This window comes from Hippichthys cyanospilos, chromosome 3, assembly GCF_059441005.1.
Source record: "Hippichthys cyanospilos isolate Australia breed blue-spotted pipefish chromosome 3, RoL_Hcya_1.0, whole genome shotgun sequence".
NCBI lineage: Eukaryota > Metazoa > Chordata > Actinopteri > Syngnathiformes > Syngnathidae > Hippichthys > Hippichthys cyanospilos.
In genome coordinates this window covers 13972070-14000000 of record NC_142371.1, presented here as the reverse complement: position 1 = coordinate 14000000, position 27931 = coordinate 13972070, and the positions used below count along the sequence as shown (strand labels likewise).

Here is a 27931-nt window from a genome sequence, read left to right as displayed (position 1 = left end):
AATATATTTAGACACCGTGAGTGAGACAGTCAGTGTGAGATTGTAAGACCAATAGCGTTCACGTTACCGCCGTAAGTATCTATTAATGATTGTAGATGATGCAACTGCTGAATATATTGACGCAGTTAGGCGAGAACATTTCTACATACTCAATGGCTGGTTTGACGGAATGCTCGCAAGACGAGAGGTTTGCTCGTAAGCGGAGGACAAAATTCTCCCTGATCCACGCTCGTGAGGCGGAATGTTCGCAAATCAGGATGCTCGTAAGCAGGGGGCTGACTGTATATATATATATATATATATATATATATATATATATATATATATATATATATATACATACACACACACACGTGGACAAAATTGTTGGTACCCCTCAGTTAAAGAAGGAAAAACCCACAATTCTCACTGAAAAGTAACAATAAATAAAAAAATATTGAAAATTAAATAATCAAAATCAGCCATCACTTTTGAATTGCTGATTAACATAATTATTTAAAAAAAAAAAACTAATGAAACAGGCCTGGACAAAAATGAGGGTTCCCATAACTTAAAACTTTTTTGCACAACCTTTTGAGGCAATCACTGCAATTAAGTGATTTCTGTATTTGTCAATGAGCGTTATGCAGCTGTCAACAGATATTTTGGCCCACGCCTCATGAGCAAACTGCTCCAGTTGTCTCAGGTTTGATGGGTGTCTTCTCCAAATGGCATGTTTCAGCTCCTTCCACAGATGTACAATGGGATTTTGATCCGGGCTCATGGAAAGCCACTTTAGAATAGTCCAACGCTTTTCTCTCAGCCATTCTTGGGTGTTTTTGGCTGTGTGTTTTGGATCGTTGTCCTGTTGGAAGACCCATGACCTGCGACTGAGACCAAGCTTTCTGACACTAGGCACATTTCTCTCCAGAATGCCTTGATAGTCTACAGATTTCATTTTACCTTGCACACATTCAAGACACCCTGTGCCAGATGCAGCAAAGCAGCTCCAAAACATTACTGAGCCTCCTCCATGTTTCACCGTAGGGACAGTGTTCTTTTCTTCGTATAATTGGTTTTTGAGTCTATGAACATAGAGTTGATGTGCCTTACTAAAAAGCTCCAGTTTGGTCTCATCTGTCCAAAGGACATTCTCCTAGAAGCTTTGTGGCTTGTCAACATGCATTTTTGCAAATTCCAGTCTCGCTTTTTTATGATTATTTTTTTTCAGCAGTGGTGTCCTCCTTGGTCGTCTCCCCGAAGAAAAGACGCTATACACGCTATACACGCTTGCTGGTAGCTCACAATCAAAACCCACACACATTTCAGCTGAACTGGACTATAAGCCGCAGGGCTCAAATTATGACAAAGTCGCGTTTTATAGTCCGAAAAATAGGGTAGTTCTAATCCATTTCCCGATTGTATTTTAATCCAATAATCCTTTTTTTTCTGCTTTGCAGTTCACCAGTAGACTCTGTCCTGTTTTATGCTATCACAACCCTCCACAACCTTCTCCTGCACCAGGAAGGAGCCAAGATGGCGGTTCGCTTGGCTGGTGGTCTTCAGAAAATGGTGGCTCTGTTGAACAAAACAAATGTTAAATTCCTTGCCATCACCACAGATTGTCTCCAAATCCTGGCCTACGGAAATCAAGAAAGCAAGGTGAGTTTCTGTCTTTGTCAGTTGTGTTGTGGAAACGAGATAATCATATCAAGATTTAAATATAGTGATTTTTTTTTTTGGGGGGGGGGGTGGGTCGCTTTTCTAGTTAATAATCCTTGCCAGTGGGGGCCCCCAAGCACTGGTGAACATCATGAGAACTTACACCTACGAGAAGTTGCTCTGGACCACAAGTAGAGTACTCAAAGTCCTGTCCGTGTGTTCCAGTAATAAGCCAGCCATCGTAGAAGCTGGTATGTTTAGGCTCAAATGCCATTAACAACTTTTTGATGATCATCAGAGACAGTAGTTATTTTATTTTTCAAATGAACTTTGCAGTTTTTCGTTTTAATTATGTTTGGCTTTTTACTCAGGGGGTATGCAGGCCCTTGGACTCCACCTGACAGACCCAAGTCAGAGACTTGTCCAGAACTGTCTCTGGACCCTCAGGAACCTATCAGATGCTGCCACCAAACAGGTGAAGACAAAATGACTAACAGTAAATACTTGATTGGGACTACATTCAACAGTTAATGCGATTAACTAAACATGTTTTAAAATTGATCTCCTGTTTTTTTATTTCTCTTGTCACCCTAACTGGGAAATTCATCTCCCAGGAGGGTATGGAGGGGCTGTTGGGAACCCTTGTGCAACTCCTTGGCAGCGATGACATTAATGTGGTGACCTGTGCAGCAGGCATCCTGTCAAACCTAACCTGCAACAACTATAAGAACAAGATGATGGTCTGCCAGGTTGGTGCAGACATGAATGTTGCATGATGAAGATTGAAATCGTTTTCTGAGTTTCCAGGTTTGTTGTTGACTAGGCATGGGATGACAACCAGATTGGGAATATATTGTGGTTTTAAAAATTCGGGTTATTTAAAACCTTCCTGTCAAAGTCTGTCAAAAATGCAAATACTGTAGTAACTACAATAGTAAATACAGTAAATACAATTAAACAGACATTCAAACCAACCAAACTTTTTAACGTGTACCACCAAACTTGCTAGCTTAGCGAAGCTCGACCTAATGCGAACGTTCATAAGCACGTTTACGTTTAGAAACTAATTCAAGTAACTTTAGCATTGGGGACATTTCACCTCTCACAGGCACGCGCACACATACACACAGCTTCGACTTCAAACAAACTTGTTGTTGTTGGAAATCCTAATTGACGCAGAGCTACGAAAAATCATTTGTCTCGCCCATCAGTAGCTCGAGCGTAAAGGACGTCTGTCTCAATAAGGAAAGGAAATTAATCTCGTGGACCGCCTAAGCGAGAAATCTTGTGGCGTTCGATCTTGCGAGATCTCGTCCCATCCCTCGTCCCATCGGCTACCGCTCTAAGTAAACTAATTCAGCTTACTACCGTGGGTTAAGTGGGTAACATCATAATATACGATTTTCACAAAGCGTTTTATGTGATCTCACACAAAGGAATCTAAAGTGCGGGACAAGAAGGCAAGCACATCAAACCCCCCCCATCCAAACAAAAGAAGTCAGATAGTTGGGAAGTTGGCAAGCAGATGAGCTCATACAACGCTAATCCCCGCTTCTTTTAAGTTAGGCCGTACGTGATAACAACGCCTTTTTTACACCTAGCGGCATTAGAGACTGCATCGAGAATGCCCCTCTAGATGCCTGGCAGCGACTAATGTTTATTTTTAAAAACACCAGAAGGCATATAGAACATTAACCAACAGCTTTAGGGAGCGCCAGTTGGCGTCAAGCGTAAAAAGTACCAATTCCCAACACCGTACAACAGAAGGAGCTTGTTTTTGCGTGTGCGTGCGTGCGCGCATGCTTGTGTGGGGGGAAATATTCAATGTAAAATGACCGAATCCACATTGCATTATAAATTTATACACATAGTTGTTGAATAATATATTGATCTTTTTTTTAAAATACAGTCGGCCCCCGGCTTACGAGCACCCTGATTTACGAACAATTCGCCTTACGAGCGTGGATCAGGGAGATTTTTGTCCTCCGCTTACGAACAAACCTCTCGCCTTACGAGCAATTCGACATGCCGGCCATTGAGTATGTAGATATGTTCTCGTTTAATTGCGTCAATGAAATCAACAGTAGCGACATCATCAATCATCAGTAGATACTTGTGGCAGTAACGTGAACGCTATTGGTCTTACAACGTCACACTGACTGTCTCACTCACGGTGTCTAAATAGATTACCATTTAAGTGTAGTGTTTGTACAGCTAAAGGGAAAAACAGCTGACATGAAATTAAATGTGCCGATTGCAGGACAAAGAATTGTCATTGGTTTAAATGTGTGTTTTTTTTTAAATTAATTGTCAATACATTCCAACCGTTTAAAAAAAAAGTGCGAATAATTATCAGTCAGTCACGGAGATGCGAATATGCTATTGGTCGATTAAGGTCACCCGGTCTCACTCACGGAGATGCTATTGGCCGGCGTCACACGTCAATCACAGAAATGCCGATATGCTATTGGCCGAACGCCTTTATCTAGCTTGATGGGACAGGATGCAAGGAAGGAGAGAAAATTAGTGAAAAACGGAATGTTGTGAAGACTTTGCAAACTTTATCTGTTAGACATAGCTTCTAAAATTACTAGCAGCGGTAAAGAAAGAAATAAGAGGATGATGTTTTAGTATCTGCGTGATTTGCACCCTGACTGAAAGAGTTACTGTAACACTGTAAGACCAATAGCATATCTATCGCCGTGTTGACTTTGAGCGTTGGACTCTGCCCCCCTCTGCTTACACCCAGCTCAAGTCTCGTCGTTTCAAAGGTAAAAGCTATTAATCCATTGTATTTATTATATAATGCAAGTGTACAGCAGATTATGTCACTCAATTTTAATATACGTATACAGTGTGTCGTATACAGTGTGTCGTTTTTACCTAAGGCTTCGGCGCGCGTTGCACGCATTCACGAATTAACATGGGCAATTCACGAATTAACATGGGTTTGGATTGCCCGCTATACGAGCAATTCGAGATACGAGCGTAGCCGCTGAACGGATTAAGTTCGTAACCCGGGGGCCCACTGTATTATTTTATGCTGCACATATTTCAGTTAAAATTGTGTTCAGAAACATTTCATGTATACGTTCATTGGTGAGGAGGGTTGCACGATTATGTCCAAGATAATACGATTATTTTGGTCAATATTGAAATCACAATTATTAATCACAATTATTTACCAGGTTTGGTCAAACATGTCTATTTATTGCACTTTTTTTAAACAAGCAGTATATAAACAAGGCTTCAAGGCTTGCTACTTAAAAATAATAAACTAAAATAAAGTAAACAATAACGAAAACAAATTCACGCAAGACATGGCAGAAACTTGGTACACAGTGACACAGCTAACTTAATGCCGGGTGCAAACCAATGGGGGAAAAAAATGAAGCCAACATAGAACCAAGCTACAATAACAGGCGCGTAACAACACCTAAAACGGCCTTGAAGTTTTTTTTTTGCAAGGGAAAAAAAACAAACAGTACAAAAATACCAGAATCACTCGACGTGAGTATGGACTTAGCAGTGAAAAATGTCATTTTGGGTAATTTCAAACCCAATTTATTCCAATTTTTTCAATCGGATTTTCCAAAATGGGTCTCATTTGACAGCTAGCAAAGTATATATTAGGAATCACGTGAGAAACTCCGGCATTTCACTCTGATGGAAGGCTGCTAAAAGTACCAGAATCACTCAAAGCGAGTGTGGACTTAGCAGTCAAAATGTCAACGTGGCCGGTTTGCGATCACCCACAGCAATCCAACAAGGCCAGCTTAGCTTTCAATACAAAAACGGAGCTAGGCAAGACCACTTACCTCTGGCTTGCAGAATAGCGGAGGAGGAACTTGGGGTAACTGGTACGTGCAGCATTAACTTTCGTTTTTAACAATTGTTGAACTGTAGTTACTGTGCCAAGATAGCGATAGTACAGCATTGACAGCACAGTACTGTATTTAGCACAGGATCGCCCACTTGATTGCGACGTTGAAACTTTTTTTCTTTTTCTGTCAAGAGTATTGCCGCAAAGCAAGGGACACAATACGTTAAAAAGAAAAAACAAGAAAGGTTCTGTAGGAGAAAACATTGGCTCTGCTACATCCCAAAAAAGTGAAAGTTCTCAGTGGTGTTCTCATTTTTGGAACCACTGAAAAGTGCACAACAAGCCCACCCCTCACCCCTTGAGCGAATATTTGAACAACCTAAATGCCGGCAGTTAAGACTGGCGACCGAAAGCCTACTGAATGAGCTTGCTTTCGTCTCTCCTGTGTCTCTCCTCTGCCTGTGTGCGCGTAGCTCAGCTCACACTTTACAAACGTGCTAGTAAGCTTATTTATTGACAGCCTGGTCTCTGTGAGCCAATCACGTGACTCATAGGCGTGCCAAGAGCAAACGCACACACTATGTAGACACACAGACAGCAACGGAAAAATGCGCAGCTTTGGAAATCTGACTTTTACCTAAATTTCTTTTGTAATAAATTGAAATTTCAAGTGTATTGTTATGATATAAGAGGTTTCACTTTAATTCGATGTACGGGCATATTTGTTTATGAAAATCTTCTTGTTCAGAAAAAGAAAGAGCTCAACAACTACTCATAACAATGTGTGGGTTCAGGACAAAAAGGCATAGCTGGGACTGTGAAATACGCGAGTGACAATGTTTCCAACTTTGTATTACTATATTAAAATGATTGTTTTAAACAAATGTGGGGCTTTAAAACAGGTTTTGATTTTTGGTTCCATTCTATAGTTTAGTATTGCATTGTAAAATAAAATAAAACAAAGCTGGCTACTTCACGGATTTCACTTTTGCGCGTGTTATTTTTGGAACGTAACCCCCGCGATAAACGAGGGATTACTATATACTACTTGTTTTTTTTGTGTTTTTTTTAAGGGCAATCAATAGACATGTTCGACCAAACATGATTAATAATCGTGATCGCAAGATTATTATTTTGGCCAAAATCGTAATTTTTTTTTGTCTAAAAAAACTACGCAGTACCGTGCTATTTTTGCTCAATGTTATCATACCGTCAGAATGTGATATCCTATTCCTATGACTGAACAATGTCTACAAATTCCTCATCCCTCTTCTTGTAATTTTGTTCCCGTGTAGGTTGGTGGTATTGAGGCTCTGGTTCGCACCGTGCTTCGGGCTGGAGACAGAGAAGACATCACAGAACCGGCCATCTGTGCCCTGCGTCACCTTACATCAAGACACCAGGATGCAGAGATGGCCCAGAATGCAGTCAGGTTGCATTATGGGCTGCCAGTTGTGGTCAAATTGTTGCATCCCCCATCACATTGGCCACTTATCAAGGTACAAACATGTGGAGTTTCCACGTTTTGATGGTTTCACTATGATTTTGTATTTGTCATTTTTGTCAAGTTGATGATTTAAAAAGTGATGTGCAAGTGTTCCTTCCTCAGGCTACAGTTGGTCTCATCCGTAACCTGGCACTGTGCCCTGCAAACCATGCTCCACTGAGAGAGCAGGGAGCCATTCCCAGATTGGTTCAGCTGCTCGTCAGAGCACACCAGGACACACAGAGACGCACCAGCATGGGAGGCACACAGCAGCAGTTTGTGGTGGGTGCATACCAGCATTTTCAAAAACACAAATATGAGCATCAACAACAATAACCCCAGTACAGACTTGCTAGTGCTCTTCTTTATACAAATGGATCATGTTGGTATACTGTAGGTTTAAAGCCTTTGTGTCTTATGTCACCATGTTTTCTTTTCAGGAGGGAGTTCGCATGGAGGAAATTGTGGAGGGTTGCACAGGTGCCCTTCACATCTTGGCCAGGGATGTCCACAACAGAATAGTCATCCGAGGACTTAACACAATTCCGCTTTTTGTGCAGGTAAATGAAGTTGCTTTAGTTCTGTGGTTGTTTGATTCTTAATGTTCGAATCCTAACTTGAACATCTATCCCTGTTTAGCTGTTGTACTCTCCTATTGAGAACATCCAGCGTGTGGCAGCAGGCGTCCTGTGTGAACTGGCCCAAGACAAAGAGGCTGCCGAGGCCATTGAAGCAGAGGGAGCCACCGCACCGCTGACTGAGCTCCTACACAGCCGCAACGAAGGAGTCGGTACGTCAACGTGATTTCATTCAAGTCTACCAACAAACAATGATATTCACTCAGGTTGTGAACAATTAGATTAGCAAGGCACCTTATGACATACCTTGAGTTCCCCAATTTATTATGTTTCAAGGGGTCCTTCGGTAATATTTAGCATTGTTGTGAGGGCTGCAACCTGGCCTGGAAAAAAAAAAAAGAATACTGTGCAATCCAGGGGTAGGCAATTCCAGGCCTCGGGGGCCGGTGTCCTGCATGTTTTCCTGTTTTCTCTCTCAAACACACCTGATTCAAATGATTAGGATTATTCTCAAGCTCCAGCAGAGCTTGTTGATGAGCTAATGGTTTAAATCAAGTGTGTTAGGGAGAGAAAACTGGAAAACATGCAGGACACCGGCCCTCGAGGGCTGGAGTTGCCCACCCCTGGTGCAATCTATGGACCCTATTTGTCCTATTTTGCACATATGCGAATAGATCCGAGGTCACTGATGCCGTTTTGGGCATTGTTTGAACTGGGCGATTACACACACATACAAATTAAGGACATGTTTGCAAGTGACCCTAACTTCAGCACTTCAACTTAAAAGCAAATACATTCAACATTAATACTAGTATTTACACTTCTAAAAACAAGTTTAGTTCTTCACATTCTCAAGTCGTATCCAGTAAAGTGGTATTCTTAAAACATGTAATACGTTGGATAGGCTGTAACATATCAATAGCATCTCAATTGGAAACAAAGCATGTTGGATGTGGTGTAAGAACTGTGCCAAACAAATTGACCCATGTTGCAAGCGATCATAACGTGATGGTTTTGTGGTTGTCACTTACTCATTACTGTAATGTGTAATTAAACAACATGAGTGTATAGAGCTGCTGCGTTTAAAACTAACCTGTCAACCTTATCTTCTTAGCCACATATGCAGCAGCAGTTCTGTTCCGTATGTCAGAGGACAAACCTCAAGACTACAAGAAACGTCTCTCAGTAGAACTCACAAGCTCACTCTTCAGGACGGAACCTATGCCCTGGAACGAAGTAAGAAGCAGATGACACTCTCCTTTGTTCAATGCATTTGTGTGTACAAAAGTTTATGCGACACCCGTTTGTCTGCAGAATGCAGAGCTCGGTCTGGACATTGGTGCTCAGGGTGAGCCTATGACCTACAGGCAGGATGGTAAGTCACATCTTTGCTCTTAAAAAGATCCCAGTCCCATTGTTCAGCTGTCACATGGTTCCCAAGTGTAAAATGTTCCATTCCTGATAGCGCTTACTCATTCAGGTAGAAACTAGGAGTCTCATTTTGACTTTTCCCCGTGTATGGGTCAGTGAGGTAGCTATGTTGTTGGGTGTCTGGTGAAAGCTGGTTTCACAAGTAAGCTGAACTGTGGTACTGCATCAACAGGCATGCACTCATAATGTTCCTTTGCTGTGTGTTGCTTGTACATACTATGTGAACGCTTGGTTTGTTAACATGCTTCTAACAGCTGCTCTGCTTTTGCCTTCCACCCTTGCCCCCTGCCAGACCCAAGCTACCGTTCCTTCCACTCGGGAGGTTACGCTGCAGACACAATGGGCATGGAGCCCATGATGGACCATGATCTGGGTGGGGGCCACCACCCCAGTCAGGACTACCCCCCAGTAGAGGGGCTCCCTGACCTAGGACATTCACAGGAATTGATCGAAGGCCTACCACCTGGCGACTCCAACCAACTGGCCTGGTTTGACACAGATTTGTAAATGCCAAGACCAACATAACTCAACACTTCCCACTAGGTAAGATGGATCCTGAAGAAAATAAATGTTGGACTCATTGAGGCTGCTGCATGCTTGCATTGTGCTCTTAATTGCTAACTTGTGTGGTGTATTATAACTGTGGTCTTGTACAGGTGGGTGGCCAATCATTTGAAGAGTGAAGGCAAAGTCCATTTATTTCAATGTTTTGTTTCAAAAATGAAACGTGAATGTTGGTATGATTTGTTCACGAGCACACAAAATGAAGTAATGAAAGCCTTTATTTAAAATTTGAGTATTTTGGCAAAAGCAATCTAATATTTTACAAAATAAGAATCTTATGACTGCAACGTTTTTGGCTTCCTGCGTCCTAATCTTCGCAGTTAAAGTAATCAACTCAAAATACAGAGGTCAACCTCACCATGTAAATGTTCTGTGTAACTCACTCACTCAATGGTTGTGCAGAAAAGTATTTAGACCCTCCATAATGGCAAAAGACAAATTACAAAGTGCTGTATCAAAGTAAATAAAGTGTTAAGAGGAATGTGGTTGGAAAAGGCAGACGAGCCACAGGGATGACCACATCCTAGTCATGAGTGCTGTCATGCTCAGAAAGGGGAAGGGGGGGTTGTCAGTGATGTCAGTGCATCAAGAATCACAACATACAAATATCTGCATGGCATGGGCTACAGCAGTACAGTTCTATTTGTCAAGCCACCTGTGCACCAAAAACAATGTCCTAAGTGTTTTCAAGGTGAACGTCTCAACAAAAGTCTGGTTTATTGTTCAGTGTCACCAAGAACTTTTTGCGTTTAACTAGGAAATGAATGACCAAGAAAGAATATGAAGGACATGAAGTGCTGCCTAACGTCAAGTCAATAATGACTTTGGAAGCCATGTCATTTGCTGGTGTGAGTTCCTTTGTAATTCATTGGGTTCACAGTCAACGCAGCAATCGACTAGTGAATTTCCGAGCACCTTGCCAACAGGCTTTTTGGAGACAGCAGGATTTGGCATCTAAACCACAAAGCTAAATCTCATTATACCTGCTTTAATGCCCATGGAATAGCACTATTTGCTTGGACAGCAAACATATATGACTTTAACCCCAAATAAAGTAATGGGGTTATCTCAGGAGGAAAGTGAGGGATAAGAAACCCCCAAATAATCATGATCTGAAGGCCAATCGCAAAGCTAATTGGGCTAACTGCACCCAAGGTTGATTATGTCAACAACGCCATGATGTTGTAATCCATGCAAAAGGGGGCCCAACAAAATGTTATTTTAATACACTTTTCAGCAAAATTTTTGTTGGTCACATGAAATAAAAATAAAAAAAAGTTTTTTTCTTTTACATTTTTTTATTTATTTATTTATTTTTATGCCATGGTCATCACAATTGGAAATATTTCACTGAACTGTTTTTTATTGAAAGAAATGGACTTTGTTTTGTTTTTTGTTGGGTTTTTTTCCCCTCCCACCCACCTGTTGTCTTCATCAAATGTTCCTTTGTCACTCATCTCAAAATTTCCTTTCACAGCTGTATTATGTGATCTGGTTGAACCTGCATCTTGATTCTCCCACATGGAGGAGGCGGGGTTTTAGAAAGTGCCTGACGATGACTCATCCTGTCTATAGGAGCTCCATTGGGACAAATTTGAGTGACATAGTTCGTGTTTGGTTTTAACCAAGAGATTGTCAGTTGACTTTTGTTTGGTTTTTCATTTTTATTATTTCACCTCCCCTTTCAAGTGTGTAATGGTACATACTGATTTTAGCTTGACACCCCCTATTATTCTTTTTATTCCAAGTTATAATCTTATAATTTCTTTGCATTTTTTTACTCTCCCTTTTAGTCTCTTGTAGTGTTTTTGGTTGATTTGGTAATAATGCTTCATCCAAGTAATGTACATTACCACATTTTCAATGGTGTCCAAAACACTATGGTAAATCAGTTGCATTGTAACATTGTGTAGCTTTTGTATAAAACATTGGGAAACATGGTCCAAATATCGAGCTATTTTTTTGCTTTAAAAGTGGACACTAAGGTGTGTCTGCTATTCCAAATGGGGTGTAGCTTGCCTAGCTGCCGCAGGGACTGTTATTGGTCAGTTTCTAAATGGGGGTGGGGCCTAGTCTACTTGAAGGTGGTTGCTGTAGCCTGCTGTGTTCCAAAACAATAAAATGGACTCATTATTTCAACTGGCTGGTTTTCTTTCAGACTTTTTTTTTGGAATGCCAATCGCATTTCATTTTGATAGTGCGTTATTAAACCTTGGAATATCCAATACATTGGCTCTATCTTGAGGGGAAGATACACTGGTATGAAAAAGTTTGGGCACCCTTGATCATTTTCAAGATTTTCCTTTATAAATCATTAGTGGTTCGGATCATCAATTTCAGCAAAATATATAATATAGCAGTGATTTTTGAGAAGTGAAATGAAGTTCGTAGGATTTACAAAAAGTGTGTAATAATTAAAAGTAGGCAGGTGCATAAATTTGGGCACCCTTGTTTTATTGATTTGAATACCTTAAGTGCCAATATTGGGGGGGGGGGCTTATTTGTCAAGCTCATTGACCCATGGCCTACATCAGTGCTTCTAAAATGATGGGGCGGGCCCCCCTCGGGGGAGCGCAAGGTGATGCGAATGACTGCAGAGAAAATACTTTGTGTTTGTCGTGAAGTATAAATGCAAGAATTTTTTTTTTTTTTTCAGGCACTTTGATTCACTTGGGTAACATTTTCGTTTTAGACTAAGCTAAGGAACCTAGTGAGGAAATGGAAGACCACAGGCACAATTCGGGTTAAGGCCTGAAGTGGCAAGCCAAGAAAAATCTCAGATAAGCAGAGGCAAAAAATGGTGAAAACAGTCAAACTCAACCAACAGACCAGCTCCAGAGACCAACAACATGATTTTGCTTCAGAAGGTGTCACTGTGCATCATTCAGCACATTTTGCACAAAGATAAACTGTGTGGGAGAGTAATGCGGCAGAAGCCTTTTCTGCGCACATGTCCTGAACAGAGTTGCTTGAGGGGTATGCAATAGCACGTTTATACACGCCAGCTTCATTTTGGAATAACGTGCAGAAAATTTAAGTTAGTTGGACATACAGTAACAAGGGGCTGTGTGCATGGCGGAAAAAGAAAGACCGTTCCAATACAAACACTTGAATGTTTAGGTGCTGGCAATAATGATCAAGTTGAAAGTCGCATGGATTCAGTATCAGCAGATTCTTGAAAAACAATTTTCAAAAATCAGTGGGAAAGTTGAAATTGAGCCAGGGCTGGATACTTCAACAACACAACGACACTAAACACTGATCAAATTCAACTGAGGCATTCATGCGGCGGAACAAGTACAATGTTCTGGAATGGCCATCTCAGTCTCCAGACCTGAATATTACTGAAAGTCTGTGGTGTGATTTAAAGTGGTCAGTCCATGCTCAGAAACCAGCAAACCGGACTTAACTGGAAATGGTTTGTAAAGAAGAAAATACCTTCAACCAGAGGCCAGATCTTCATTGGAAGCTATAGAAAGCATTTAGAGGCTTTTATTGTTACAAAAGGAGGCTCTACTAAATATTGTACAGTCATTTTTATGTCGGAAATGTTTTGTAAAGAAAATACCTTCAGCTAAGAGGCCAGACCTTCATTGGAAGCTATAGAAAGCATTTAGAGGCTGTTATTGTTACAAAAGGAGGCTCTACTAAATATTGTACAGTCATTTTTATGTCGGGGTGCCCAAATGTATGTACCTTCCTGCTTTTGTTCAAATATTTATTGCACACTTTCTGTAAATCCTATGCCCTTCATTTCACTTTTCAAATAGTGTTTATTCAAAGAGATTTATTGTCACATGTATAGTACAAGACCACACAATGAAATGCTTATTCTGTTCACTTCCCAAGCACACTACAAAAAGTAATAAAATATTAGGGAAACAGTCTTGAGGTTGCAGGAGTTGAAGTCCCCTGCTGTGATGAACACAACGTCTGGCTGCTTGATCTCATGCTTGCTGATGTCCCTCCTCTGCAAACAACGTGCTCCTCCAGCTCGACCTCAGAGTCCAGTGCATCCCTGCCAGCGAAAGTGGAAAAACTCAACATGCTCACGATGAATGCTAGTCCGGGCTCTCAACTCGTCAATACCATTCCCGAGGTAGGGGATGGCAGCTAGCAGCAGGCCAGGCACCGGTTGCCCGGCAGCCCCAGCCCTAGCAGGCAGGCCTCCCCTCTTGGCTGGCCTCGGTTGCCGGCCGCAGTCTGCCCGCAGCCGGAGCTGCCTCATAGTTCAGGTGCAACAGAAGCCAAAGTCCGCGAGGCCAAATGAGGCAGTTCACGAACTGCCCTGCTGTACAAAAAACTGTCTGCGTCATGAGAGTAAACAGAGACATCCGCCATGGTGGGCGCCATCTTAAAATAATTAAATAAACCCTGACCCTCTAAACATGTAATAACTGCTATATGATATATTTTACTGAAATTGCTGATCCGAACCACCGGGCTTCGAAATCGTTTTAGTTTTGTATTTTTCATTAAAACTACATGAACACACCAATGGGACCAATTTAAGATCAGTTTTATTGCATGTGACATCCGCGATGCAGCTCAAAATAATGATCCAGTGCAGCATGAAAAATTAGACTCTTTAAATCAAGTGTCATATGAGACACAGTAAGTCCAAATTTCTGTTTACACCAAGGCAAAACTTCTTCCGAAAACAGCTATCAGGTTTTCATGAAGAGCTGGTACAGCCGACAATCAGAGGTGTGGACTTCGTCAACACTAACTGCACCGACGGACGCCCCTTTTTGCCTACTTAATTTTATTTCAACTGACTTGTGTCAGTTATATGTGACAAGCTATAATTGTTGCATTTTTATAGTCCTACTGGAAAAAGTCTAAAGTCAATCCAACAATAGGTAGTCAACAGCACCTCCCAAGTGATGGACAACCATACTCAGCTGAGTGATTCACCAGCATTGTGTCAATTCAACACTAATCGTACTAGGCTGATATTATCAATTACAGTATTTGGAGTTACACTCTTTTTACCTTCTGGGTTGAAAAAAAATCAAAACTCATACTGTACACAATCTTGCTGACAGTAAGGTAAAGGTAATGTTTAGAATTAAGTGTTAAGAGATTTTGTTGTTGTGTTATTTTGGTTTTTAAAAATGTTTTACCTAAAGAAATGTCTTGCTTGTAAAATAGGTCATTCTGGGATTAATGATGGCCGTGTTAGGGCTTTGTGAGGCTCAATGAGGATGTCTAGTGGTCGTTTGCAACGCAGGCCAACACTCTTTTAAGTAAACAATGGCATGCACCCGATTTGCATTTAGCTATGGGACAGGAAATCCAAGGTTCACGTTTTTTAAATTCCCAGCTTATAAGAAGCAAAATAGTCAGACCAACCAAGATTGACTTTTCTTTGCTAGCAAAGGGAGGGCTTGGCTCTCACTCTCAAGTTGGCCAAAGCCGTCGAAGCCCAGCCATCCCCCGCCTGCTTTTTATTCATTCAGCAAAGTATTACACATACTAGACATAACAAAAAGAACCAACCGGGCGCCGCCAACAGCTGGGCCAAGGTTTCAGTTCACACTTTCCTGCGTCAACAGCTTTATCTAAGGACTGCAAAGATGAATAGCAATGCATGCTATTCTAGAAATGAAATAAACACATGATAACAACCTAATATATGATTTCCTTCACAGTAGTGGCGATAGGGTGGGCAGTGTGGGCAAAATACACTGACGGATCGACAATCACAATATGTAAAATAGTCAAGGAACTATGAGTTCCGGTTCCGGGGGAGTGTTTTGCTGTTGTCGCTGCTGTCGCTGTTTTAGCCTTAGCTGGAGAGACGAACGATATTTTTCTTTTATATTTTTCTATTTTTACCACCACCCGTCGGACCTGTGTTCGGTGTTGTTTTTCTTCTTTTTCCTTCATTTTTGAGGACTGTTTCCATTCTTCGATAGCTAGTGATTCGCCGTTTCTCTGAACAGCGCCTAGCTCCGTTCGTCCTCGTGCAGCTCTGCTAGCGTAAGTATTTCGCTCGGCTGTACTAAGGTAAGCATGGCTCCGTGCACCTCCACCTCTTCTGTCACCTGCGACACCTGTGTTATTCTCATGGAGAGGCTTTCTCTCCTAGAGGGCCGTGTCCGTCAGCTAGAGCAGGGTAGTCTGATAATCGTAGATCAGACGGACACATCTGATAATGACAATGCGGGCCGTAGCCCTCCCGCAATGCCGCTAGCGTCGGCTAGTGCGGGTCGTAGCCTACCCGCTAGTCCGGCTAGCATTAGCCCTAAGAAGCCTGCTAGCCGCGGTGAGCCTGTTCGGACGCATAATCGCTTTAGCCCCCTCGCTAGGCAAACTCCTCCTCAGTCTACTGGCTCCCGCACATTAGTTATAGGGGACTCCATCACCCGTAACATCAAGCTTAAAAAGCCAGCCACCGTAATGTGTATTCCTGGGGCCAGAGCACCCGACATTGAAGCTAACCTTAGGGAGCTGACACGCAAGAGGGCTAGACACCAGACTAGTGCAAACAACACTAGCTACTCGGACATAGTGATACACGTCGGCTCCAACGATACTAGAATGAGGCAGTCTGAGATTACAAAGAAGAACATAGCTAGGACTTGTAATCTCGCTAGAAAGATGAGTCGGCATCGAGTTATTGTCTCTGGCCCTCTGCCTGCGAGAGGCAATGATGAGAGGTTTAGCAGATTATTCTCGCTTAACCGGTGGATGGCTGGTTTCTGTAAAGAGCAGGGTTTCCAGTTTGTAGATAATTGGCCCTCTTTCTGGGGCCGGCCCGACCTGCTGAGGACAGATGGCCTTCACCCTAACTGGAAAGGCGCTGTCACTCTTTCTAGAAACATAGATTACTGTTTGAGCCTTCCATGACTTCCCACATTAGAGCATGTCGGGTCGCAGGCGAGTAGCGAGCCTGCTAGAACGGGTGTGGAGTCGTTAAGGCTAGAGTTAACCGGCACTAGGCTGGACTGTTACAACACACATAGCATACTTAGTCTAGGTCACTGCAATCCACACACTGTTTCAATACCTAATGCTGAATGCCCCAATGATAAGATTTCTGCTGAGGTGGTGTTGATTAAGGAAAACAGCCCTGCCTCTTTAATCAGTAAGACTAGTGACAAAGTGCCTAGGCGAAATATTAATATCAATATGCGCGCTGTAGTCGTCGACAATCGAATTCCTACTTTACTAACATCGCGACGAGGTTTTAATTACTCAAAATATAGAGCAAGCCCCAGCCATAAAAATCTTGTTGGTATTAGTACTACCAACACGAGGACTCAGAATAGTCCGGGAAAAATGTCCCAGTTTAAATTCGGCTTCATAAATATTAGGTCACTCGCTTCAAAAGCCCTTCTTGTAAATGATCTTATTACAGATCAAAATCTTAACGTGCTTGGTCTCTGCGAAACCTGGCTAAAACCAAATGAATTCTTACCATTAAATGAGGCCTCACCCGCAAACTTTGTGGGCTCACATGTTGCCCGTCCTTGTAAAAAAGGGGGGGGTGTCGCCCTAATTTCGGAATCTGATCTTAGGCTTAGCACGAGCACGAGTCACACTTTCAAGACATTTGAGGCTCTCGTTATGCGATCGAGCTCCTCACCACCATTTTATGTGGTAGTTATTTACCGTCCTCCTGGCCCATACTCTGGATTCTTAGATGAATTCCCTGAACTTATGGCTGACTTAATAACTCACACAGATAATATATTAATTATGGGTGACTTCAATATTCATATGAACTCCCCATCAGAGCCACTTACTGTAGCTTTTCAAGCAATAATCGATGCATTTGGTTTTACACAAATAATAAAAGCAGCAACACACCGGAATGGTAATATCTTAGACTTAGTGCTAACCCGTGGCCTAACTGCCTCAAACGTCATAATTCTGCCACATACTAACGTTATGTCTGATCATTATCTTATAACATTTGAAGTCCTAGCTCAGTGTGGTCTTGTTGTCCACAACCAAGGCTTTAAGAGCCGTGATATTAATTCTTCAACGACTGCTGCACTTTCTGAATTACTGCCTTCCGCAACAGCTGCCTTTCCGTCCTTCACTGGCTCAGTCGATAAGCTCGCGAATGATTTTAATTCGGTTCTTCTAAATTCCCTAAACTCTATTGCGCCGCTGAAACTTAAAACTCGTCCGAAGCGGCGCACTCCGTGGTTTACGGAGGAAACGCGTACGTGTAAACTGTTAAGTAGACAACTTGAGCGTAAATGGCGAACAACTAAACTTGAGGTTTTCCGTCAGGCCTGGTGCGATAGCTTGCTGAAATATAAAGAGGCTCTTAGGCTAGCAAAAACTAATCACTTTTCCAAAATGATTAGTCTTAATAAAAACAACCCAAAGTATTTATTTGAGACGGTAGCGCAGCTAACACAGCAGCAGCAGGTTAATCAAAATTCCCTCCATTCAGCACACGATTTCATGCAATCCTTTACTCAGCGGATTCAGCTAATAAGGGAAGAAATAAAAAAGGCAGCGCCGCTCACCACCTCAACTGTGATTGTTGATGCTAGTTCGGACAATCAGGTTCATGAAAGTCTGGCTACCCTGTCCCAGTTTGATTTAGTATCCCTGGAGTGTCTTACACAACTGGTTAATGCAGCAAAGCCGACGTCCTGCATGCTCGACCCGCTTCCAGGCAAACTCGTCAAAGAGCTGTTCCCGATCTTGGGGTCGTCTGTCTTGAATATTATCAACCTGTCACTCTCCTCTGGCATTGTACCTGAAGCTTTTAAGACGGCCGTCATTCAACCATTACTTAAGAAACCACACCTAGATCCTGAAGATCTCGCTAACTATAGGCCAGTGTCACACCTTCCGTTTATCGCCAAAATTCTCGAGAAAGTTGTAACACAACAGCTTAGTGATTTTATGATAGACAACAATAGATTTGAACTCCTTCAGTCAGGTTTTAGGGCCAACCACTCAACTGAGACAGCCCTAGTAAAAGTGACGAATGATCTTCTCTTAGCCTCGGATTCCAACATCTCATCAATATTATTACTGCTTGATCTTAGTGCCGCATTTGACACTATTGATCATCATATTCTTATAGAACGTCTTAGATCATGTGTTGGTATCTCGGGATCAGCACTTTCTTGGTTCAGATCTTACATCCTGGGAAGGACGCATAGTGTCTCTTATGGCGACGCAATCTCTGAGTCTTTCTCCGTCTCATGTGGTGTCCCGCAGGGGTCAGTACTTGGCCCCTTACTGTTCAACATCTACATGATTCCTCTCGGCGATATTATACGTAAACATGCTATTAGTTTTCATTGCTATGCTGATGATACCCAACTCTATATGCCCTTAGAAATAACGGATCCGTGCAAGTGCAGTAAACTGGAGGCTTGCCTTGCCGAGATTAAACAATGGATGTCTTCCAATTTTCTGCTTCTCAACCCTAATAAAACTGAGATGTTATTTATTGGCCCTGCTCATCATCAGCACCTGCTTAAGAATACCACGCTGAACCTAGAAAACTGTATTATTTCCCAAAGTAGTTCTGCAAAAAATCTCGGCGTGATATTTGACTCAACTCTCTCCTTTCGAACACATATTAATAACATGACAAGAACGGCGTTTTTTCACCTCCGCAATATAGCTAAAATTCGCCCTATTCTTTCTCTTAGCGATGCAGAAACATTAATTCATGCATTTGTTACGTCGCGCCTAGACTATTGCAACATTTTGTTTTCTGGCCTTCCCATGTCTCACATTAAAAGCCTGCAGTGTGTACAGAATGCAGCGGCGAGACTATTGACAAGGACGAGAAAGTTTGATCATATTACTCCGATTCTAGCTGACCTGCATTGGCTTCCAATACACGTGAGATGTGATTTTAAGGTGTTGTTAATTACTTATAAAATTTTACACGGTTTAGCTCCTTCCTATCTCGTCGACTTAGTATCACCTTATGTTCCGTCCCGACAACTTCGATCACAAAATGCCGGTTTGCTATCGACCCCACGGGCTAAAAAGAAGTCTGCGGGATCAAGGGCATTTTCCATTCGCGCGCCAGTACTATGGAATGCCCTACCTATGGAAGTTCGCGCAGCCACCTCGGTAGAAATCTTTAAATCCCGACTAAAAACACATCTATACTCAAAAGCATTTAGTTAAATTAGCCTGTCTGCAGCCTTCTTCTTTTTTCCTGCCCCCCTCTTCCGGCCGGGAGAGGGGGCTAGCTAGATGGTGAGGGTTGACTTGACCGCCTCCATTGGGTCCTGCGCTGGTCGACCATCACGGGTTAGGAGTCTAGCCGTCTGCGGTCCACCTGGCTGGAATGCGGGATGGTTCCTGCCCAATGGCTTTGCCTGCTGTCAAGACATCACTGCACTATATAGCACAATATGTTTTCTGTAATTTATATTGTTTCTGTGTTCGGTACATGCAGCATCCACTTCAACCTGTGGGCCTGGAAGGGGGCTCCTCCCACCTGTGGTCCCTTCTGGAGGTTTCTGATTTTCCCCAAATTGGGGTTTTTGAGTTTTTCCTTCCCCTTCTGGGAGCTTTGACAGGGGATGCTGTTGTGTACCTTACATTGAAAACATGTCTCTGTATGACCTCTTTTCATTCTGTGAAGCCCTTTGAGACTTCGGTGATTTAGGGCTATATAAATAAAATTTGATTGATTGATTGATTGATGAGTTCCTGGTCACGGGTTTCTGGGTTGGAAGTTTCTGGTCTTCGGCCCATTCATTTACGTTCAGGTTGCGGGACAGTGAAGGGGGTAGCTTATTGAAATTGGACAAATGATGTGAGGCGGGGGGCCGGTGAATGACAGGAGCAGGATAATGAACTAAAAACGCTGCCACACACTGCATGAGAATGGAGCCTAATCAGCTTTTTCTTTATTTGCAGCTGTTAATTTGATACCAATAAATTCATATACATTATTCGAGCCGTGCAATCTGTAAACTTGAGAAGGGGAAGGAGGAAGCTCCTCGGATTCCCTAAGGGTAAAACCGTGATTCCTAATTCTGCTGTCTTCCTTAGCACAACACGACAGGACCATTGCATAGTCAAGCCTCTTTTATTTTTTTGCCCGTTCACATCGGTCTCGTTCGGCCACATCACTCCCTCTCTTTGTCGCATGTCATTCAAATGTGTTAACTAAGAACACATCCATTCAAAACAGAAAACAAATGTTAATAAATGAAAATACCATACATACTAAATACGTAACATGTTACACAATCTATCAAAGCTACAAGTCGCTGTCGAAGTGAGCACTTTCCCAATTGCAGGATCATCATCAGGCTTCTGCTGAGCTTGTTGATGACCTGATCATTTGAATTGAGTGTGCAGGGGACAGAAACTTAGAAAACAAGCAGGTTACTAGCCCTTGATGACCAGATTTGGACACCCCTGATGTAGGTGGACTACAAGTGAACGAAATCAGTTTTGCTGCCCTCACAGCCTGTTTTTAATAACAAAACTTGTGAAAAGACGAGTCAGTTGCTGTCAATTAAAGGAAAGCACTCCCTCTGGCCCTTCAAGTGAGTTGAAGCCCCCTAGGACATGAGATAGTGTCATTGACTGCAGAACTCTCTGGAGTTGCCTAGGGATAGAAAACTTAACACCAAAAGGGGGGCCTTCTCCTAGACAACCCAACTCATTTCAACTCAACACGGGTCACTTGCTGCTGTTTTACATTGCCAAGTCTGTGCAAATCAGGTCACAGGAAACTCATGGACAGCATTTGCAGCAAATGACTTCATTTATTTCATTTACTTCAATTATTTCATATTCAAAAGGCAACATAGTATATAAGGATTCACAATAAATAAATAACAAAAAATTGAAAAATCAGAAAAAAAACTAACAACATTACAGCAAATGAAACTCAACTGCAATTCGGGAATTGCGATAAAAAAAATCTTTACACGGTGCTAAACAGAAAGCAGACACATTTTCATTCAAAGGTGGTTGAGGTAGGGTGGGGATGGGACTCAAGGCTGATTGGACGATAAGGGGTGCTATTATGCCAGTTACTATCCACAGACTTCAGCATTAATACACAGTATTATATTAATCAGTAATAGTAATAAAAATAAAAATAAACAGACCAGATCCAATTAGTAGTCACCGCTAGTCCACAGACTTCAGCATTAATACACAGTATTATATTAATCAGTAATAGTGAAGTCTGTGGACTAGCGGTGACTACTAATTGGATCTGGTCTGTTTATTTTTATTTTTTATAGAAGTGCTACAGACAACTGGACAATGCACTGCATGTCAAGCCACTGTATTCAAACATTGTGAGGGTGAAGATGAGATGAAACAGTCTGTGCTTGTCTATGAAACCTGACCTTGTTCATTCATGATTTGTCATACCTAAGGATTACAAAAACTGTTTACCCTCAACTCTTACTGTTACTAGTACTGTTCTCAACTGACTGGCCAGTCAATCTGACAATTAGCTCAAAGAACACTCGTACAAGACACGTGATTGGCTCCCGGAGCGACAATTGACCAATGAGGGCAGAAGTTGTAACCCTCTCTCACTCAGAAGTTGAAATCCACTTCTCATTGGTGCCCGCATCTTGTAGTAGTGACCCTTGAGCTGATTGATAGATTGACTGGCCAGCCAGGTGAGAACCACACTCGAGCGGCTAGATTAGACAAGGCAAGGAGGAAAGAAAACATTAGGGTCCTCTTACCTTTTGTAAACAACTGGAATTTCAAGTGTAAACTTTGCTTCTTAATCATGTTTGGTCAGCTACTCGCTTAACTATAGTTAGACATTTGAGTGCCTACTTGTAGGGCAACTGATTACGGACAAGACATGGAAACAAGAAGGATTAACAGTACGGTGACTATACGGTTTAATATTAAAAAGATTTAAGAAAATATGTGTACTACTCCTACAGTAATATTCGTCTTAAATATGTTAAATTATAAATACTTTTCACGTTAAAAAAAGAAACTGAAGTACCCACATACACAATCAATCAATCAATCAAATTTTATTTGTATAGCCCTAAATCACCGAAGTCTCAAAGGGCGTCACAGATGAAAAGAGGTCATGTCGAGACTTCTTTCGAAAAGAGGAGCCATACAGAGACATCTCTTCGGTGTAAGGTACACAACAGCATCCCCTGTCAAAGCTCCCAGAAGGGGAAGGAAAAACTCAAAAACCCCAATTAGGGGAAAATCAGAAACCTCCAGAAGGGACCACAGGTGGAGGAGCTCCCTTCCAGGCCCAAAGGTTGAAGTGGATGCTGCATGTACCAAATGCAGACAAATAGACACTTCTTTTGACGCAGGACATAGGAAGCCCAGAAAACAAAATGTTACAATAGTCAAGGCCAGACTTAACAAATGCATGAATTAATCGCTAAGAGAACCGAATAGGGCGAATTTTAGCAATATTGCGAAGGTGAAAAAAAATGTCGTACCTGTCGTTTTATTAATATGTGTCCGAAAAGAGAAAGTTGAGTCAAATATCACGCCGAGGTTTTTTGCAGAACTACTTTGGGCAATAGTGCAGTTATCCAGGTTCAACGTGGTATTAATCAAGTGCTGATGATGAGCAGGGCCAATAATCAACATCTCTGTTTTACTAGGGTTAAGAAGCAGAAAATTGGAAGACATCCATTGTTTAATCTCGGCAAGGAAGGCCTCCGGTTTACTGCACTTGCACAGATCTGTTATTTCTAAAGGCATATACAGTTGCGTATCATCAGCAAAGCAATGAAAACTAATAGCATGTTTGCATATAATATCACCAAGAGGAATCATGTAGATGTTGAACAGTCAGGGACCAAGTACTGACACCTGCGGAACACCACATGAAATGGAGAAAGATTCAGAGATCGCATTGCCATAAGAGACACTATGCGTCCTTCCCAGGATGTAACATCTGAACCAAGAAAGTGCTGATCCCGAGATACCAACACATGATTTAAGACGTTCTATAAGAATATGATGATCAATAGTGTCAAACGTTTCAGTTGAGTGGTTGGCCCTAAAACCTGACTGAAGGAGATCCAATCTGTTGTTATCTATCATGAAATCGCTAAGCTGTTGTGCTACAACTTTTTCAAGAATTTTGGCAATAAACGGAAGATGTGACACTGGTCTATAGTTAGAGAGCTTTTCAGGAGCTAGGTGAGTTTTCTTAAGTAATGGTTAAATGATGGCCGTCTTAAAAGCTTCAGGTACAATGCCAGAGGAGAGCGACAGATTGATTATATTTAAGACAGAAGATCCTAAGATCGGGAATAGGTCTTTAACGAGTTTGCCTGGAAGCGGGATGAGCATGCAGGATGTCGGCTTTGCTGCATTAACCAGTTGTGTAAGACACTCCAGGGATACTAAATCAAACTGGGACAAGGTTACCAGACTTTCATGAGCCTGATTGTCCAAACTAGCATCACCAATCACAGAACCGAGGGTAAGTGGCGCTGCCTTTATTATTTCGTCCCTTATTACCTCAATTCGCTGAGTAAATTGTGTGCTGAATGGAGGGAACTATGATTAATCTGCTGCCGTTGCATCAGCAACTAAAATTTGTCTCATTAAAACTTAGAACTTGCATCATTATACGTGGTGCTGTCAAAACTTAAAATAATTTAATAATTTAAAATAAACATCCATTGAATTTTATGAAGTCCAAGTTTCAAATCTGTGTTTAATATAAGAAGGACATCCTTTTATTTCTTTGCTATTAATTGAATATAAATGAAATAAATTAACACGAACATATTAAAAATTAAACAATAAAGAAAATCTATGCACTCCCCAAAAGAAACGGCGGTCACAGTCGATCTGTCTTTTCAATATCTCCTGATTTTTCTTCACCGTAGTAGCCTCTCGGGTGTCTGATAAAGTGTTGAAAGCACCATAGCGCATTGAGGAGCTCTCTTTACCTTTGTACTGAGATGTACAATACTGTATATACTGTATATATACAAATTAAGTTTGCAAATCCAGTGTAGCTCCAAACACCAAATCAATCCTTTGCAAACGAAAGGCATTCCCAGCAGAACTATTTGCCAGGGTTAGCTGATGCCTCTGGTAGCCCAGCAAAGTCTAGCTCATACCCCTGTTCATCCAGCCAGAAAAACAGAAAAGATGAGCTCATGCACCTGCTAGGCGAGCCAGAGAAATGACCACTCATAGTTCGTTGATTGGAAGTCGCGGACATAACACATTCCCCCGCCTGGGATAGGTTAGCTAATAGCTACGCTACGCCTGTAAGGCAGATGAGCCAATTCCCTAGCCAACGTCGCATAGCTTGGTTGCTGAGCATAGCATCGATACCAGTGTGCATTCAATCACATTGAGTTCAACGTGAAGCCTCTAGATGGTGAACTTATGACTTGATTGGCTATTGCAGCTGTCAATTAACGTTCCCATATCCATTTACGCATGTGAGGAAGCCCGCAACTTTTGCTGCGAATGCCCAAGCCTCTGGCTGATTGCAGGAAGATTTCATACTGCCTGGCAACACAAGTTACCTGAATTCTAATTGGCTAAAAACTCCAACTTAAAACTATACCACTGGCAGGAGCGTAACCAAATGGATATAATAAGACACGACAAGAACGAAAAATAATTGTATATATAAAAATAAAACAAAATACAAATACTAAGTAAAAATAAATTTAAAATTAAATTGACTTTCATTATAGTTATTGTAATCACTGTAGTTTATCATAGTTATGATAATGATGTCAGGTATTGTTAGGCCAGCATGGAAGGCCTTGCTGGCCCTGACGGCCCACTATTGGTTAATGGTAATATTACACCTAAACACTACAGCTACTCATTGCATACTTGCAGCATGATACCTGTAGTCACATTCACAGATTTTTTTTGCCCCTGTATATTTTCTATATTTTCAGTTAATTTGGTTAATTTTTAAATTTTGGAATAGTCAAGTTTGTCTGTATAACCAATAATCACCACAGTCTCAAAGGAAAAGATTAACAGTGAAAGATCCTTGCGAGGTTAAGCGGCTCTACAAAAGGGAGGGATGGATGGATGGATGGATGGATGGATGGATGGATGGATGGATGGATGAATGGATGGATGGATAGATGGATGGATGGATGCATGGATGAATGGATGGAGAGAGATGGAGTGAAAGAAAGAGAAAGCGATTGTCTGTGAAATGTGTCTAGGCTCAACGGATCAAAGGCAGATTACAGTGACAAAAAACTCAGAGGGAACACACTCAAAAAAAAACACACCAATTCAACAACCCCCCCCCACACCCCCCACACACACACACACGCTGTCACGTTTTGAGCAGATATTACATTACACATGTAGTGACAAAAGAAAAATAAATACTGCTGTAAAAACTGTTAGGGGGTACAAAGAAATTGAAGAAATTCCAGAAATTAATAAAACAAACATTACAACGGGAACATGTTGTCTGGGTGACATTCGCAAGCTGTGCTGTGATTGTGGTTGTTACCTGAGTTCTGAGCAAGTGACAACATTTTCAGTCAATAAGAGGCAAAAAGTTTCTCCCTGAGCTGTACAAACAACAAGTATATTTGCTGCTTAATCAGTTCCACTAACAGGAATAGTAACCAGGATGCAATGAGTAGGACTGAATCAAACATAACAATACTGAACGTGTATAGAAACATGCACCCATGACATTAAAAATATTCACATCTACTCAAATTATGCAATTCTATAAATAATACATGCAATGTTAAATTGCTAATTCTTGCATGACTATTTTACACTTTTAGTTTTGTAACTTGGGTTGCCTGTTCAGAATTACACTCAAATGGCAGAGCCCATCATTGAGCATGGAGGAAATGTAGCTGGAGCTTATTAAATGTCACAAGGGAATAACCTTATATGCACAACGACTTTCATACATGGAACTCCGGATTGTGAACTTCTGGGTCATGTCCAATTACCGGTAGTCTTCGTGAGAATACACTCAAGTCTTTGCATTACATTGTATAAGCTTTATTGTCTTCACTGCCAGATGTCTACTTGAACCTTATTTTACTAATGTTTATTCCTTGTGAATTTATCTTGCATTCTTTATTCATAAGTAGCGTCAGAAAAACACAAATGAAAACAGACACACAAGGGCAACAGCAGCAAAATATTATTTCACATTTCCATGTTTTCTGATTTTAATCATCATGCATAGTTGATAAAACATCACCTCAAAGCTCTTGGCCTCAATTGTTTAAAGCGTGACCTCAACACCCCAGAAATGCTTTACAATAATAAGCTCAATGCAGTCTCACTAAGTCTAAACATGGAATCCTGATCAAGTTTGTCTAATATAAATTTTATTGATCGGAAAGAGACGGCTCTTTTGCCTACAGCTGTCGACTAAAAATGACATCAGAGTTGCTCAGAACTCAGGTAACAACCAATTATGGCTCAGCTTGTGGCCATCACATGACATAAGTGATAAATCAGGTGAGCCGTGACTGTTGATGCCTGTGGGAGTATAAAGAAGCCTTTAAGGTGGAGGAATGAATCGAAAGATAACTCAACCGTTTTTAGTCTGATTAAATCTTTGTTTCTCCATCAACATTTTTCTTTGATTAGTATTTAATTAAAATTCTCTTCACATCTTTCCCAAGTTGTGACCAAAAAAAGACTAAGGTGAACACACGCCACCTTTTGTTATATAAAAGTAAAGTGAGTAAAAATGTCTATGTTTTGAATGTCTGGGTTTGCCAGTTATGAAAATGGGATAAAGATCAGCACCTCCAAATCTGAGACAGTGGTCCTCAGTCGAAAAAGGGTGCAATGTCCTCTATGGGTTGGAGATGAAGTTCTTCCCCAAGTGGAGGAGTTCAAGTCTGCTGTGATGCTGACGCTGTAACAGTCTGTCGTGGTGAAGAAAGAATTGAGCTGAAAGGCGAAGCTTTCTGTTTACCGGTCGATCTACGTTCCTGCCCTCACCTATGGTCACAAGCTGTAGGTCGTGACCGAAAGAACAAGATCCCAGATACAAGCGGTTGAAATGAGTCTCCCCTGCAGGCATCTGGTTAGGATGCCTCCCGGACGCCTCCCTGGTGAGGTGTTCCAGGCATGTCCCATAGAGAGGAGGCCCTGGGATTGACCCAGGAGATGCTGGAGGGACTTTTGGCTGGCCTGGAAAAAGAGGCTGTAGAGAGGGAGGTCTGGGCTTCCCTGCTTAAGCTGCTGTCCCTGTGGCCCATCTCCGGATAAAGCGGTACAAAATGAATGGATGGAAAATGGGGTCCCAAGCTAAAAAAAATAAATGTTTTTTTTTTTTTAGACTAAAACTCAATGGAATTATTTTTTTTTATTTTGGGACTAAAATAAAGGGTAAAATGCTCAAAATACATCCATTATCTGTGTTTGCTTATCCCACTGGCATGCTGGTGCCAATTCCAGCAGTCTTCAGGCAGTAGGCAGGGGACACCGTGGACT

The 27931-nt window shown here is 41.7% G+C and overlaps 1 protein-coding gene across 1 annotated transcript in view; it reads left to right on the top strand.

Moving 5' to 3' along the window:
• LOC148425824 (catenin beta-1) overlaps positions 1-11662 on the top strand; it is a 30675-nt gene extending 19013 nt beyond the window's left edge. Inside the window, exons 6-17 of the mRNA XM_088409780.1 lie at positions 1440-1641; positions 1748-1892; positions 2013-2116; positions 2256-2390; positions 6760-6963; positions 7074-7232; positions 7391-7510; positions 7590-7740; positions 8643-8764; positions 8843-8903; positions 9252-9502; positions 11001-11662. Of these exons, the coding sequence (XP_088265906.1) occupies positions 1440-1641; positions 1748-1892; positions 2013-2116; positions 2256-2390; positions 6760-6963; positions 7074-7232; positions 7391-7510; positions 7590-7740; positions 8643-8764; positions 8843-8903; positions 9252-9466 (1618 nt within the window). The 3' untranslated portion in view covers positions 9467-9502; positions 11001-11662. The remainder of the gene's footprint in view (positions 1-1439; positions 1642-1747; positions 1893-2012; positions 2117-2255; positions 2391-6759; positions 6964-7073; positions 7233-7390; positions 7511-7589; positions 7741-8642; positions 8765-8842; positions 8904-9251; positions 9503-11000) is intronic.
• Positions 11663-27931: the final 16269 nt, after the last annotated feature.